Below are 14,978 nucleotides of genomic sequence, written 5' to 3' on the forward strand. Positions count from 1 at the left end.
GTGGACTCCAAATTTATATCGTTGCAGACACCCACCCACACTAATAATGCTAACTTCCTCTCCCCACTCTTCACTTCTCCGCCACTCTATATATTCCTTTCATACCCACGTTAATTCCGCCATTACTCTTCCCTTCTATCAAACACACAATTTCATGGACTAGGCTTCAATCACTCCAGCTTTTCAGGTATGAATCTGAGTTATTCGAATCAAAACCTCCAATTTTTACATATCTACTTTGAATGCGCACATTTTGATTTCAAAATTTCATATTTACCGTTATTGCTAATTGTTGCTTGTACGCAATACAATGATTTCAGGATTTTTCTTTTTTGTTATTTGAGAGATTATTGATCGTGATGGAAAATAGTTTGATTTTAATGGTTTCCTGGAGCAATTGGTTTGGTTGAAGACATTTTCTGGGAATTTGGATGACGCAGTTGTGTATAACTAGATTTAATTCAGTGTTCCTGCTGTTTGGTGTTTAGTGCTAAGCTTAATGTTTTGTCTGGTTTTTGGTGACTTCATGCTGTTGCTTATTTTGAAGTAGATAGATTTGGGGAATATATACAAATGTGTTTAAGATATGATATATAGATTCAGATGGAATGCTTAATTGGTACTGATTAGTTCAAGTAAATAACGATTTGAAGGTGATTTATATCAAGTTGACATTGGTTTTATGACCTTTTCTATTATAAGTAATTTTTTACTCCTATTTTGTTATCTTCAGTGAAGAAATTACCTTGAGAGTACTAGGTTGTGGTCTACGTTGTTATTGGAATTGTGATGGAGTTCTTTCGAGCTCTCATCCAGCGACAGCGTGCAATTGCATGGTTTTGGGTGTTATTACTAGTTTTTGCACATAACGGGAAAAAGACCATCTCAGCTTCCAATTATTTGGTTGGGCTTGGAAGCTATGATATTACAGGGCCTGCAGCTGATGTCAACATGATGGGATATGCCAACTCAGATCAAACTGCATCCGGCATTCACTTTCGATTGCGAGCACGTTCATTTATTGTGGCGGAGCCACAGGGAAACCGTGTGGTATTTGTAAATCTTGATGCCTGCATGGCCTCACAACTTGTAACAATCAAAGTCCTAGAAAGGTTGAAGGCAAGGTACTTTTCTGATGAGTTCTTTGTATGTATGTAGTGGACAAGACCGTTATTTATTCTCTTTCAACTCTTTTCAGTTTTGGGGCCCAACAGAGTTGGGAATTGGTACTAGATGGAAACATCATTGTTGAATAAAACATATAGAAGCCAAATACTGATCTCTCGACTCATCGATAGTCTTTGATATGCTTCCATTCTTTATATAGATATATAATTTGTGCATGTATATATGTATTACAATAGCATGTCTGGGCAACCCTACGGTAATTGTTTTTTTTTAAGTATATAATATTTCCTACGGTAATTGTTTATGTTAGTAAAATGTCCGTTTCCACCCATAAATGTAAATGTTATCTGAAACCAAACATTAACATTTTGAATGCATTAATTATATACTTCATCCGTCCCAAAATAAGTCTCCACATTTCTATTTTAGTTTGTCCCAAAATAATTGCCTTTCAAATGTAATGGCCAAGTTATTGAGAATGACATGTGTAAACATTGGCCAAGTTATTGTCTCTAGTGGAGCAGCTAAGCCATCTTCTTGTTTTCTTTATAGGTACGGAAATTTATATACAGAAAAGAATGTTGCGATTAGTGGTATACATACCCATGCAGGCCCTGGAGGTTATTTGCAGTATGTAGTGTATATTGTTACATCTCTGGGATTCGTGCGGCAGTCGTTTGATGTAATAGTTGATGGCATTGAGCAAAGCATCATGCGTGCTCATGAAAACCTTCGTGCTGGATCAGTATATGTGAACAAAGGTAACACACCTTTCTTACAAAAATATTTTGAGGTTGTTACCATTATAAAGTGGTTTATGGAGGTCATGCCTCAAATGTTGATAAAGCTATGTGTGCCTTGTGTACCACATTTCTAAGATAATATAGTGGCTTATGTGATAAGGGATGTCTAGAAGTTTTCATGATTGAAAACTGGTTATTAAAATTACTTGGTCTGCATTCCATGACTTTGACACTTTATTTTATTTTATAAAATTCTAACGAGCATCTTAGCACAAGAAGTGTGCAACTATAGATCTAACAAGCATTTTCTGCATGAAAGTGTTTTAAACTGATGGTGAACAATTTTAGTGTGATTTTCTTGCTGAATATACCCTCTCTCATCATATTGTGGAAAAACCAATCTAAACAGCATCATACATTTCCATAAATATTTTTTTGTTCCATCTCTTGTAAAGAATTTATCTTTGGTAAGTTTCTTTTTTCCAAGAAACATAGATAAATGCAGCAAGTTTGTATTCTATTGTGTATGCTATAGTTATTTGACTATGAATCTCATCATTGTCTGATACATGTTAGACCTTGGTAGAGAGAGTTTCATAAGTTACACGATTGAATATTGGTTCTCTTGCATAGGAGCCTTTTGTATTCGTTCCGAAGAATTGCTTGTTAAATATACAGAGTGAGTGATAGGAAAGTGTGCATGGAAACTTACTGCTAGTGCATTCAGTTTTACTTCTTAATAAATTTTGGCCTTACAACTTGCAGGAGAGATCTTAGACGCTGGTGTCAATCGCAGCCCTAGCTCTTATCTTAATAATCCTGCAGCAGAACGCTCCAAGTACAAATATGATGTGGATAAAGAAATAACTCTTTTGAAGTTTGTAGATGATCAATGGGGCCCAGTAGGTGCTTTTAACTGGTTTGCCACTCATGGAACTTCAATGAGTCGTACAAATGAGTTGATCAGTGGGGACAATAAAGGAACTGCTGCACGCCTCATGGAAGATTGGTTCGATCAGAAAAGTGTTGGAGGAATTGCTAATGAAATCCCACGCAGAGTCTCCAACATTGTTCCGGGTACCCAAGGAAACCGTAAGTTCATTGCACTCTACAAGGAATAGTTCTGTTGAATTGATAGATCTCTAGTAAAATTCGTTTGCCTTTAGAATCATTGACTGTCCCTTGATATTCAGTGCACATAAATCTATCAACTGTGCATAAACTGCGTTTTGAGTTGATTTGGAAAGTGAGACAATTAGTTATGTTGTACTATCAGTGCCATACAGCAGAAAACAAAGAGAGGCAGGAATGGAATGAGCTCTCCTAAAGCATAAATATACCAGCATGTAACCCTTTTTGTGAAGAAACCTGTCTTGGCCTACTCAATTATTTACAAGAAATCAATGGTGCCATAGTGATCTGTAAATCTTTTTCCTGGTGTTGCTTTCTATCATGAAAAATTTCTTATTCCTCTTGGTTTTTATAGATAACCATAAGATCAATGGGTGGCTGAGTTCCAGTTCATTTTTTTCTGCTAATTTCCCCTCTTTGAGAGATTACAAGATTGATCTCTTTTGAAGGAGAAACTTAGATTATTACTAAATTCTGGTGATATTTTTGATGCAGACCATGAGTTGCTCGAACTTGCCTCTTCTTTTCACTCTGCTTCAGGTAAACCAGTAACCAGGTACTTGAGCATAGCAGGACGGGTTAGGAGTTCTCTTAGGTCTGCAGATAGGCCCAAATTTGTATCCGCATTTTGCCAATCTAATTGTGGTGATGTGAGCCCAAATGTGCTTGGAGCATTCTGCACAGATACTGGGCTACCCTGTGACTTTAATCATAGTACTTGTGGTGGGAAGAATGAGTTATGTTATGGCCGAGGACCAGGGTTTGTATTCTTCTTTTAACTATGCATTGTAATTATTCTATAGCTTACACCTGAACTTTGGTTAAATATTGATTCACTTGTAATTAATGAACAGCTACCCAGATGAATTTGAAAGCACACGTATTATTGGAGAGAGACAATTCAAAAAAGCTACTGAACTTTTCAACAGTGCTTCTCAGAAGTTGAATGGAAAGATTGATTTTCGTCACACTTATTTGGACTTCTCACAACTTGAGGTTACGCTTCCTAAACAAGGAGGAGGGAGTGAGACTGTTAAAACATGCCCTGCTGCAATGGGATTTGCATTTGCGGCTGGTACCACTGATGGACCTGGGGCTTTTGACTTTAAGCAAGGAGACGACTCTGTAAGTGAAAGATCATGCTTCTGTAGGTTTAATCCTGATAAGGTTGATATATTTTGTTGACATTCCTTTTTATTTTTTTTCACAATCAGGGGAATGCATTTTGGAAGTTGGTGCGGAATGTGCTCAAAACCCCAAGTAAGGAGCAAACAGACTGTCAACAGCCAAAACCTATCCTGCTTGATACTGGGGAAATGAAGCAACCATATGACTGGGCGGTAAGTGGCATATTTGTTTCGACAATCTTTTAGTTCATAGAACTTAATTTAAATAACCGTGACAAATTTTGTCCTATTAAACAGAAAACAAGTCATGCTCCATAAAATTTGTTGAATCTTCCGTTTTTACGTCTTCAATAATGTCTTAATTATGCTCCCTCATTACCATCAAAATTGCAGCATTTCCTTTATTTGGCAAAATTTCTTGTTAGAATTATCTGTTTGCCTGTTGTCATCGTTACTGCTTATTGATGCTATTGATTTCGATCTGTAAGTTTTCTTTTGTCACTGTTGAATGGCATTTAAGTTATTTGACTCAATAGTCAAATAATTTCATATAACTATTTTCTTGGTCGAGCCTTACCCTTTGATGGGACTAGGGAGCATGATTTAGAGGCACAAGGGTGAGTTTTATAAGAACAGAAGATTGAACTGGAAGCAAAGATATGGATTACCAAACTGCAATGCCAAATTAATTTAACATATTGATAAAATTTTTGAAGGTAGGTGGATTTCATGAACACCATAGCAAAAAATGTTGTCCTTTTTCAGAATCACAGTTAACCAACTCAACCAAAAAGCATGCCATCTTGTAAATAAAATTGAGCAACACTTCTAAGTAGTTTGATAGGTTTTTTGACTGCTGTTTACTGTTTAAATTCAATTGCTAGCTGAATTCTTGTCAGATTTAAATGGGCCATGGTTTGTTCAAGTGAATTTTGGAATATAAAAGACATTAAAGCTGAGCAACTCTTTGGTTCGCTTAGGTTCATTAATTCTTTTGTGCTGCTTAATTTAATTAGCTGCAATTATTTTCTTAAAAGTTAACAACCATGGTTCACTATAGCAATCTCAAAGCATGTAATAGTGGGTGTCTCTGAATTTGTACAGGGTAAAATCCAATTAGCTATTAGAATCAAATATGTTATATCCAATTCCACCCATAAATCAACAACGTTTTGATCCTAAAGCAATACACTAATGGCCATAGATGATTGGTTGATCAGCAGGCCAAGGCATGACAACCGGCTTTATTCATAATCTTGCATTATATTTTACATACATAGGCTCACCAAAATCTAGCACTATTGTTTTTCTCGCATAACAGAAACTTTTCTTTATTATGCTCCACAGCCATCAATTCTCCCAATTCAAATACTAAAGATAGGGCAGTTGGTGATTCTCAGTGTTCCTGGAGGTATCTTTTTTGTCATCTCTTTTACATACAATGTATCTGTAGACTAGGATTTGTTAATTGCTTGTCCATTTTGGCATACTCTATAACATACTTGTCATGGAAAATTATGGCGTAATCTTTTGTTGTTCTTTATGAAGAAGACTACAAGAGTGGACATAAATTTTTGTTACTTGACTCCACATTTTAAATGTAAGGAAATCAGTGGCGAAAGCTTAACAATATTTCCATGCTACGCTGTAATTTCTTAGCTGCATGACGTTGAAAACTAGTAATTGCCCGAGCACTATTTGTTTTGATCCTTTAGGGTGTGTTTGGTATGCATATTGTACCGGACATGATTGGACGGGCAAGATTGATGTAGGCGATTGAAAGAATTTTGGAGGTTTTAGGCTTTTAATTTAACATGGTAAGTTTAGTAATATACCAATTTTGTCCCATCATTCTAATTTTTGTTCCACCAATTTTGGTGGGACAGAAAAAATATATTTTATCACTCGGGGCCTGTCTTGTCTAGATCTAATGTCGTGCCAAACATGGGACAACAAGTTTTTGTCCTGTCTCATGTGCCAAACACACCCTTTATATCTTCATTTTGGGGTCTCACGTGTATAATGTGACTGCGCGTTTCCATTTACTTGATGTGTAGAGAAAATAAATAAGGGACTAAAATGATATAATCGAATAGAACGAAAGTTCTTTTATGTGCTTTCACTCCCTTTCTTCATCCACTTGCTTTCATGTCTTCAATTCTAATTTTTTGCAACTTCTGCTTGTATGTCGGTAGACTAACATGGTTCATGAATGACAGAATTCACAACTATGGCCGGGAGGCGTCTCCGTGATGCTGTTGGTGCTGTTTTTAAAGAAAAGGTCCAGGTTGTGATAGCAGGTCTGACTAATACCTACTCTCAATATGTTACTACCCTTGAGGAGTACAAGATGCAAAGATACGAGGTAAGTTAAATTGATACTTTCTTCGATAAATGGCCATGAATCCTACATGCCATAAGTTTCATCTACACACATATCTGCTTTCAAATGGAATATACTGAGTTCGTTTGATTTGATTTACATATGGGCACCAAGTGCGGGTGTGGTTTTCTGGGAAAAATATCTCATGTTCCCACTCTATCCACCAATCATGTGAAAGCATTACGTAATTGGTGGGATATGGAGGGTACATGGGATTTGGGGATTCGTTTCCTGGCCTTCAGGAAACGTCCACGAGTTATGCTAAATGTTCGTACTTCTTGAACCATTTTGTCATCAGGGAGCTTCGACTCTTTACGGTCCACATACTCTCAGTGCCTACATTCAGGAGTTCACAAAGCTCGCTACAGCCATTGTCTCTGGAAAGCCTGTCGAAGCAGGTCCACAACCACCGGATCTATTAAACAAGCAGATAAGCCTGCTAGCACCTGTGGTGGTGGACTCCACCCCATTGGGTGTCGGCTTTGGGGATGTCAGTACTAACATCCCTCGTAATTCCACTTTCAAGAAAGGTGACACTGTGAGCGTTGTTTTTTGGTCGGCATGTCCTCGAAATGATCTCATGACCGAAGGCACGTTCGCTCTAGTGGAGTTGCTTCAGGGACAAGACACGTGGGTCCCGGCCTACGATGACGATGATATCTGCCTTCGTTTCAAGTGGTCAAGGCCTTCGAAACTCAGTGCTCAGAGTCATGCCACTATAGAATGGCGAGTCCCACAATCGGCGGTGCCCGGGGTTTACCGAGTGAGTCATTTTGGTGCATCGAAGAGTCTGTTCGGATCGATTAGCCATTTTACGGGGTCATCAAATGCTTTTGTGGTCAAATAATTCTTAGGCTATTTGAAGTCGTTTGGGAAGCATAAATTCATTGTACAAGGACGAATGTATCATGTAATTTATGTGTTTATACAACAGCCATATTAGATATATCAAAAAACATTTCCACTTTTATCTTCCAACCATATATAAAATATAAAGAATGCTATAATACGACTGTTAACATTTAATTAGTTTATATGTGAATTATATAGGTTTATACGTGAATCAGTTAATTAGTTTATATTTGAATTACACAAGTTCACATATGAGCATATAGTTCATATATGAATCACACGGATTCACATATGTAATTGTTTTGCCATCTATTTGTAAAAGTTACGAAACTACCCTTCTGTCTTTCGCATATCATGCAAGAAATTATCCGGTGTTTCACAGCCAAAGCCGCAAATCTTGATCATATGAAAGGCTAGAATCAGTTCTCTATTTCTCAAATACTTACCACTTTTCAAATGAACATCTGACTATTTAATTATTAACTAAAATACGTTAAAAATAAGTTTTTTTACAAATTACACCGTTAGAAAAGTGTCATCGATACTTCAAAAAGAAGTCCATATTGAAGGGTTCAAAGAAGCAAATTGTAACCGATACCCGTCATATCGCAAAAAAGAGCTCGTCCTTTTCACTATTTGTGGAACATTTGTGCATTTGTTTGAGGTGGCTACAGTTTAAAAATTGATTGTTAATAAACATCTTTTATCTGATAAAAATTTACTGAATAAGAATCTTTTCGCTCATTTCTCATATAAGATTCTCGGTTCTTCATTTCCATGAAATTTCATTCTCTTTTCTTAATATTCATCAAACATAATAGCTTTTTATTTTTTAAACTAAAATATAACACCACATTTTTTAAATCTAAAATACTTAAATTAAAATAAAATCTATAACTATACACAAAAATCCATTATCTTGAGCAAAGAAAACCAAGAATTATATACAAAATTTAAGTTTAAAACATCATTAACTGTTATTTGATATTTCATATATAAAAATTTCTATTCTTTCTGATATGTTCTTTTCACCATTTGTTATATAAAACAACACACGATGTAACTGCTATTAAAAAATGTGTTATATTAATATTATATATATATAGAGCAATTATTTATACTTAAACCAACTAAATATTAAATCAACAATTTTTGGTGTATTAGTTTGCAATTAATACACAATATTTTTCGAAAAAAATATAATTTTTTTTTACTGTAACACCCTGGTCTACATTTGTTAGATTTCAAAGTTTTAAGCTTTGAATACAATATTATGATCAAATTAAGTGCTCTAAAAAAGGCTCGTAACATCTTTGAAACCATCATATTTTCAATGTAAGTAGTTTATAAGGCAAAACAAATCTAGTAAGCATGACAAAGTAAGTTAGTTAGGAGTTGTCAAGCCTAGAAGCATGTGCTTGAAAATGAGAAATCAACCTATATAACGACATTGACTATCTTTTTTTTTTTTTTAATAATATAGCCACCTTTTTTTCTTTTTCCAAAAAATTTCCGGAATCCTACAAGACTAACACCGCGAGCCACTTTTTGCTTGCGGTGTCAGACTTTTCTGACATATTCGATAGAAAAAGAAAATTACATTTTCCCAATGCAAAATTTACGAACGCCGCAAGCAATTTTCTTTTTCCATAGAATATGTTAGAAAAAGTCGGACACCGCAAGCAAAAGGTGGCTTGCGGTGTCAGCCTTGCAGGTCAATGGACAAAATTGAAAATAAATAGATTTGATGGCTATTTAAAAAAAAAAGGTAATCCAAGATGACTATTTTGATTAACTACTCGTTGGCAAAGCTATTAATGACAAAACAAAGTCTAGTAAACATGACAATTAAAAACTAGAAGCATGATGTGTCAAGATTCTTTTATCTTAAGTATGAGGTGGCAAACTCTCATAAGCGTACAACCTAAACACAAGAAGAACAAATAGTTAATACATTGTAATCACCTATAAATAGTGGTTAAACTAAAACCATTATTTCCATAATAAAGTAAGAAAACACTGTCAATACAATATCAAGTTCAAAGTGAGAAATCAATTCAAAAGCTAAACGCAAAGCAAGGTGAGTATGTTATGAGTTTTATTGAGATACATATATGTTATATAAATGTATCTTGTGCATTATGAAGAATTTGATAAGATGTTCTGACATGTTCATATTACATGTAAATGATGATACGTTTATATAGCCAAGATATATATATATCTGATGGCATGTTATGATGTGTTTTACATATAAGACATTAAAGTTATATACATGCCAAGTATGACTACAAAATATCCAACGTGTAAGATGGGACGTCTCGAAAACAAACCTAATGGGGCAGCCTTTATTAGCAAACCTCAAGACAGGTATGACATACTTGCATGTCACAAGTAAGATCTCAAAAAGAGTATTGTTACACATGATAAAGAGTTTTAATGAATTATTTATTCACAAATGAATAAGTGTCATGAAATTTATTTATTTATGAAACCATAACTATTCACTAAAATTTTCAACTTACATATTTCATGCATGTATATGAGGAAAGAAGTAGAAAGTATTAACATAAAGTAGTATATTTCTAATCAATAAGGGTGGTGCCTGATTGGTTTGAGCTTGACTCCAAAGGTCAAAAGTACCAGAAGATCTCAGGTTCAAATCCAAGAAGAAATAAAAATCCCCTTATAGCCACGGAGGTTCAAATGCAGTCACTCCGAGCTATCTGCAAAGCAGGTGGTCGTCCTGGGATTGTCAGCTCGCATAACGGGTTGGATATCTAGGTTAATCAAAAAAAAAGTTGTATTATAAGCTATTGAGTTACATTTCTGCTAGTGTTTGAACTCTGATATGGTCGTAAATTACGAAGAAAATATTCAGTTGCATACAAGACTTAATAGTATCAAAAGAAAGTAACGACACCCATTTAGGATTTAGGGTGTTACATTTGCATATAACTAGATATGAAAATTTGACCCATAGAGACGAGATCCCTAGATTTGGCTGGTAACCAGGATTTATTTTCATACACGAAACGGGCTCAAGACAGGGTCAAGATGATATTACCCACCCCTAACCAACCCGATTAAATTTTATTTAACATATGTATAATAAAATATATAAGTAAACATTTATTACTGATTGACAAATACATTTGATTTTTAATATTGGTAATTAATATAGTAACAATTCATTATAATTTTAAAATAAATTGTTTTTATGGTTATTTTACTCAACGGGTCGAACCCGTAGGTGAAATTACCTGAACCCATCAAGGATTAGTCAGGACGGGGTCAGAGATGGGGGCTTACACGGGGATGCATTATCGACCCTGTTACTATCCCTACAAATAACTTTGATGCCAAAAGCCATGAAACCGAACAATTATCAGTCTTTGCCATGTTACCATTTACCAATGACCATGCATCACAGATTTGGAAAGAAGAAAAATTGTGACAACTACAACAATGTACCTTAAACTAAAGTGTCTTTGGTAAACAACTAACAAATCTTGTAAGATCCATCAAGATTTGTTGTCCTCTTCATCTTCTTCTATCTTAGGAGCCAAATAGAATCTGATATACCCCATTTCAGCTATCTTGTACTCCACCACCACAGGAAGCTCAGAAGATAAGCTGATTGTCACCGTACTCGACAATGGAGTTGCCTTTGTAAATGAGTTCATGTACCTCAATGCAAATGTCAAAGATACTGGTTCGTTCATCTCAATGATTGTCGCTTCCTCTGGCTACATTTACATCAAACACATATTTGTAACCCCAATTTCCATTTCAATATCTCTCATGTCACTTGGGATGATCTAATTGACAATTTTTAAAACTTACTACCTGCTTACCGCCTCTTACCCGGTAAGAGGTGCTTACCGGGTAAGAAAGAATGTTGTTTACCAACACACTTTGACCCACAAATATGTTGACCAAGATGCTGACCCAATAAGAAAGGGGTTGCTTTCTGACTCGGTCACTTGGCAAACAACCATTTTCAGTCAAAGCTTACTTGGTTACCCAATTTTTGTTGGTAAACGTCCCCTAAAGCTATTTAAAATGTCCGTTGATGAATAGTGTAATGTTGTCATCTACTGGTATTAACTGACTGACTATTAGTAAAGCATCTCTGTTAAAGCTAAAAATGGAGTCGTTTTATGAGATTGGGGAAGTAGTATATACCTTATCTACAGTGGTGTTCTGCCTACAAACAACATTTGCAGTTCCGATATCACCTCTTGTTGAGAATTTCACACCTTCTTTGGTCACAGAAATTACAACTACAAGCAACAAACAACCCCTATAATTTATATTTTTTCTATAAAATCAGGGAATCACAAGGAAAGCAAACCAATTGATTATATCCAGTAAGGAAGTACCTGTATCACCAATACTGCTGAGATCTTTGCAAATCCTTGCAAACTCAGATGAAGGCATCCGGACAATGGCATGGTACTCTGCTTCAGGAATTCCAAGGTGCTCGCTATCAATATCCATGAGTTTCATCTCAAAATCAGCAATCTTATCTTGAGCTGCAGAAAAGAGACCAATAATTACAAACTGTAGTACAGAAGCATGAATTTCCAACATCTACCAGATAATATGTCCAGCGGATGATAAAAGTTGAGCTTAAGAAGATATTACAATACACGGATTGCAAAGTCTAACAAGATGTGGCTAGATGAGAGTCCATGAAATGTTTAGACCATCATACATTCTTGCTGGGAGCTGGGTGGAATCAGATCAAGGTTGACATGGTACAACTTATACTAACAAAATTTTTGGAGGCCCTGTTACACTTACACCTGTAGCAAGGCAATAGTGCAACATGACGAGTAATAAATAAAACAAAATATAGAAGTTCATACCATATATTATATTAAAGATCTTACTAAAACAACAAAAAGTCTTAAAATGATAAAGTAACATGAAATTCGCTATAAATAAAATCATTCTCCTACAACACTATAATTTGGCTAAAAAATGTATAACTGGCTACATAATTTTTTTTTTTTTTTTGAGTAAAGGCTAAACATTTATAATTTGGCCCCAAAAAATCTGAGGGTCCTCTTCCATATCTCACATAAGAACACCCCCGTCCCTCAAGAACGGTTTACTTATCCACCAACAAAGACATCAGATAAACCCTAATAACAAAACATTACAACATAATGTTGAGTTGAACTTTTTTGTCACAAGAGTTCTATACAATTTGTTAATTCTTTGTGCAGGGTAGAGAGGGCGATGTGCATGGACCGGGTGAGTAGGGATGCAGCTCCATGGGACACTCGACAAGCCTGATAGGTGGTGGTATCATTACCAAACTCTAAAATCTCAGATATGTTTCATTGTTTCTCTAAAGTACAGATCAAAAGCTTCAAACTTCAAACCCACGATTTCTTTCATTTCCCAGGTAAGATAAATCCTTATGGCAGATTCATCATTGGGGGAAAAGTCCATAAACAACCAAATGTATTTAGCTTCCAAAATCAGAACAGCCATCTTTCAGCTTGACAACCAAAATTTAGCATCTGTAAATTCAACTAAATTCATGTCTACACAAGAAAGCATGTGTGGGTGCAAATTTGATCAAAATCATCCTAATTGGCATGGATTAACTTACAAATATTGACAAAAATTTCTTATCAAACAGAGTACAAGTTATGACTATAATTTAAACGAATGCAAGCCATCAAAATGACATTGCTAGGCACAATTTAGACATTAAAGAACGTATAAGAGACAGACTTACTGGGACTTTCAAACATGAAAGTAACGGTGTCGCTACCATCGTCAGCCTTGATGGTGATGATGTCATCATTTCCGGCGCACTTTAGCATCTTGGTCATGTTACCGAGATTCATACCCATAGATAAGTTACGATCACATCGGTAGTGTTCGAAACCTTCCGATCTAAGAAGGAGCGACACCAGCGCCACGTGGCTGGAGTCCATCGCTTGAAGCGAAAACCCAGTGGCGGAGCAGTCAAAGTTAGCATCGTTGACCAGGTCCTTGATCGACTCCATCACCTTCTTCAGGAGACTCCCCTGAACTAGCCTGAGCTCCAACATTTCTCCGGCGACAGATGAACGGATGGCTGAACTGTAAAGTTGGCCTGTATGTATGTGGCTAAATCTACGATCTAGGGTTAGGGTTCAAAATACGCGGGGAAACCAAAAACAGGGGTTCGGATGTTAGGGTTTTGGGTTTTTATAGAAAGATTATTCCCGCCACATTTTCGGTGGGGAGGAGGTCTCATTGGGCTTTTGGGCCAGATATATTAATTGGACTACATGGGCCTACGCATTTAAGCGGGCCTTTTGAAGCCCAAAACCCAGGGCCGGGGTCTATTACTAAAACCCGGGGCAGAGGGTTATAAACCCGCCTTGTTGCCATGCCTAATCAAACAAGCTAGAGACTGATTGAAAATCGGTTCTTACTTGTCTTGGTTCCAGGTCCAGAGTAATTGGGCCTTTTGATCTGGGTCTCAATCTCGAGGCAAACACTAAGACTGATCTTACGCTTCGCAACTGATCTTGGTGTTTCATAATCAAGTCCAAAATTCAGCCTTGAGTCTGGTTCAATATCAAAAAAATATAAAAAAGGTTTACACAAAAATGTTAAACAAGTTTGTACAAATAGAGCCCGAATTGACGTGGGTCTGCACAAACGGTAGAGCATGTGGTTTAATTTGATGCAAAGTGAAGAAAATTGAGTATTAAAATACACATTAATTACTATATTTACTTGAAAAATCTTGAAAAACTAGTATTCTAATTTACAAAAATCTTAATATTACATTTGCTTGAAAAAAAAAAACAATTCCTATGCATAACCAGTCGCCAATGGACCCTAAAAATTTAATAGGAAAATGTAACCGGTCCCAAACTAACCGGCCTTAATTGATCTCTACTAGTCCCAGTTTCAGTCCTTTGATGGCCATCTCTTTAACAACCCAAGTCGGAAAAAGTAACGAACATTTTATTCTAAAATTATTAATAAAAATACTAATGAACATTTTTATTTTAAAATTATTAAGAGAAATACTAATTACACACATATATATAGGGCTTGGTTCAAATACTAATCAAGATTTTTGTGTTAACTTTGTTAACCAATCTTGGCCATTGATTATTACAATAAAGGGTTGTGATTAATCATGATAAAAATTAATTTTTTAAATTTACAATTTCAAAGAACATACGTGAACAAAGGGGAAAGGGGTATTTAGGTAATTTTCTTTTTTATGTAACTCCCATATCATTAATTGGGAGTTACAAAATAAAAAAATCTCATTATTTTTATTAATTTATTTTTGTTAATGTAAGAACCATATGAACACACACACACACACACACACACACACATATATATATATATATATATGAATCATTGTGTCAAATACGAACAAAAATTGATATATATATGAAATTGCACTGTATAGCATTTATGAACACAATATGAATATAATAAGAATAGTTGCTACACGAAAGTAAATATATAAAAAAACAGGTATGAACACAATATGAACAGTTTGTGAACAATAGTTCATTCATTATGAACACATTCAGGAGCAAACCAATGTTGAGATATGCAGCTAGTGTACAT

General features: G+C 35.5%; 2 protein-coding genes across 2 annotated transcripts; one reads left to right on the top strand and one right to left on the bottom strand.

Moving 5' to 3' along the window:
• Positions 1 to 763: 763 nt before the first annotated feature.
• Positions 764 to 7,478, top strand: LOC112507292 (neutral ceramidase 2-like). The gene is made up of 9 exons (XM_025111818.1): positions 764 to 1,124; positions 1,681 to 1,889; positions 2,637 to 2,963; positions 3,498 to 3,762; positions 3,857 to 4,127; positions 4,217 to 4,342; positions 5,477 to 5,540; positions 6,349 to 6,494; positions 6,811 to 7,478. The coding sequence occupies exons 1-9, from the start codon at positions 790 to 792 to the stop codon at positions 7,357 to 7,359; spliced, it is 2,292 nt and encodes a 763-aa protein (XP_024967586.1). The 5' UTR covers positions 764 to 789; the 3' UTR covers positions 7,360 to 7,478.
• A 3,258-nt stretch (positions 7,479 to 10,736) lies between these two features.
• On the bottom strand, positions 10,737 to 13,546 carry LOC112506839 (proliferating cell nuclear antigen). The gene is made up of 4 exons (XM_025111137.1): positions 13,123 to 13,546; positions 11,750 to 11,902; positions 11,553 to 11,650; positions 10,737 to 11,113 (listed from the first exon to the last, which is right to left on the bottom strand). The coding sequence occupies exons 1-4, from the start codon at positions 13,439 to 13,441 to the stop codon at positions 10,889 to 10,891; spliced, it is 795 nt and encodes a 264-aa protein (XP_024966905.1). The 5' UTR covers positions 13,442 to 13,546; the 3' UTR covers positions 10,737 to 10,888.
• Between the last annotated feature and the right edge of the window lie 1,432 nt (positions 13,547 to 14,978).

The sequence above is a fragment of the Cynara cardunculus genome, assembly GCF_001531365.2.
Source record: "Cynara cardunculus var. scolymus isolate 2C chromosome LG 2, CcrdV1, whole genome shotgun sequence".
Classification (NCBI taxonomy): Eukaryota; Viridiplantae; Streptophyta; class Magnoliopsida; order Asterales; family Asteraceae; genus Cynara; species Cynara cardunculus.

Bases quoted from the DNA above. Each gene is read 5' to 3' on its own strand.
- LOC112506839 (XM_025111137.1), bottom strand. From the start codon at position 13,441: ATGTTGGAGCTCAGGCTAGTTCAGGGGAGTCTCCTGAAGAAGGTGATG. The intron at 11,651-11,749 runs GTACTTCCTTAC...TGTTGCTTGTAG, and splicing joins CAGCAGTATTGGTGATACAG to TTGTAATTTCTGTGACCAAA. The intron at 11,114-11,552 runs GTATATACTACT...ATGTAAATGTAG, and splicing joins AGAACACCACTGTAGATAAG to CCAGAGGAAGCGACAATCAT.
- LOC112507292 (XM_025111818.1), top strand. From the start codon at position 790: ATGGAGTTCTTTCGAGCTCTCATCCAGCGACAGCGTGCAATTGCATGG. The intron at 4,128-4,216 runs GTAAGTGAAAGA...TTTCACAATCAG, and splicing joins TTAAGCAAGGAGACGACTCT to GGGAATGCATTTTGGAAGTT. The intron at 6,495-6,810 runs GTAAGTTAAATT...TTTTGTCATCAG, and splicing joins ACAAGATGCAAAGATACGAG to GGAGCTTCGACTCTTTACGG.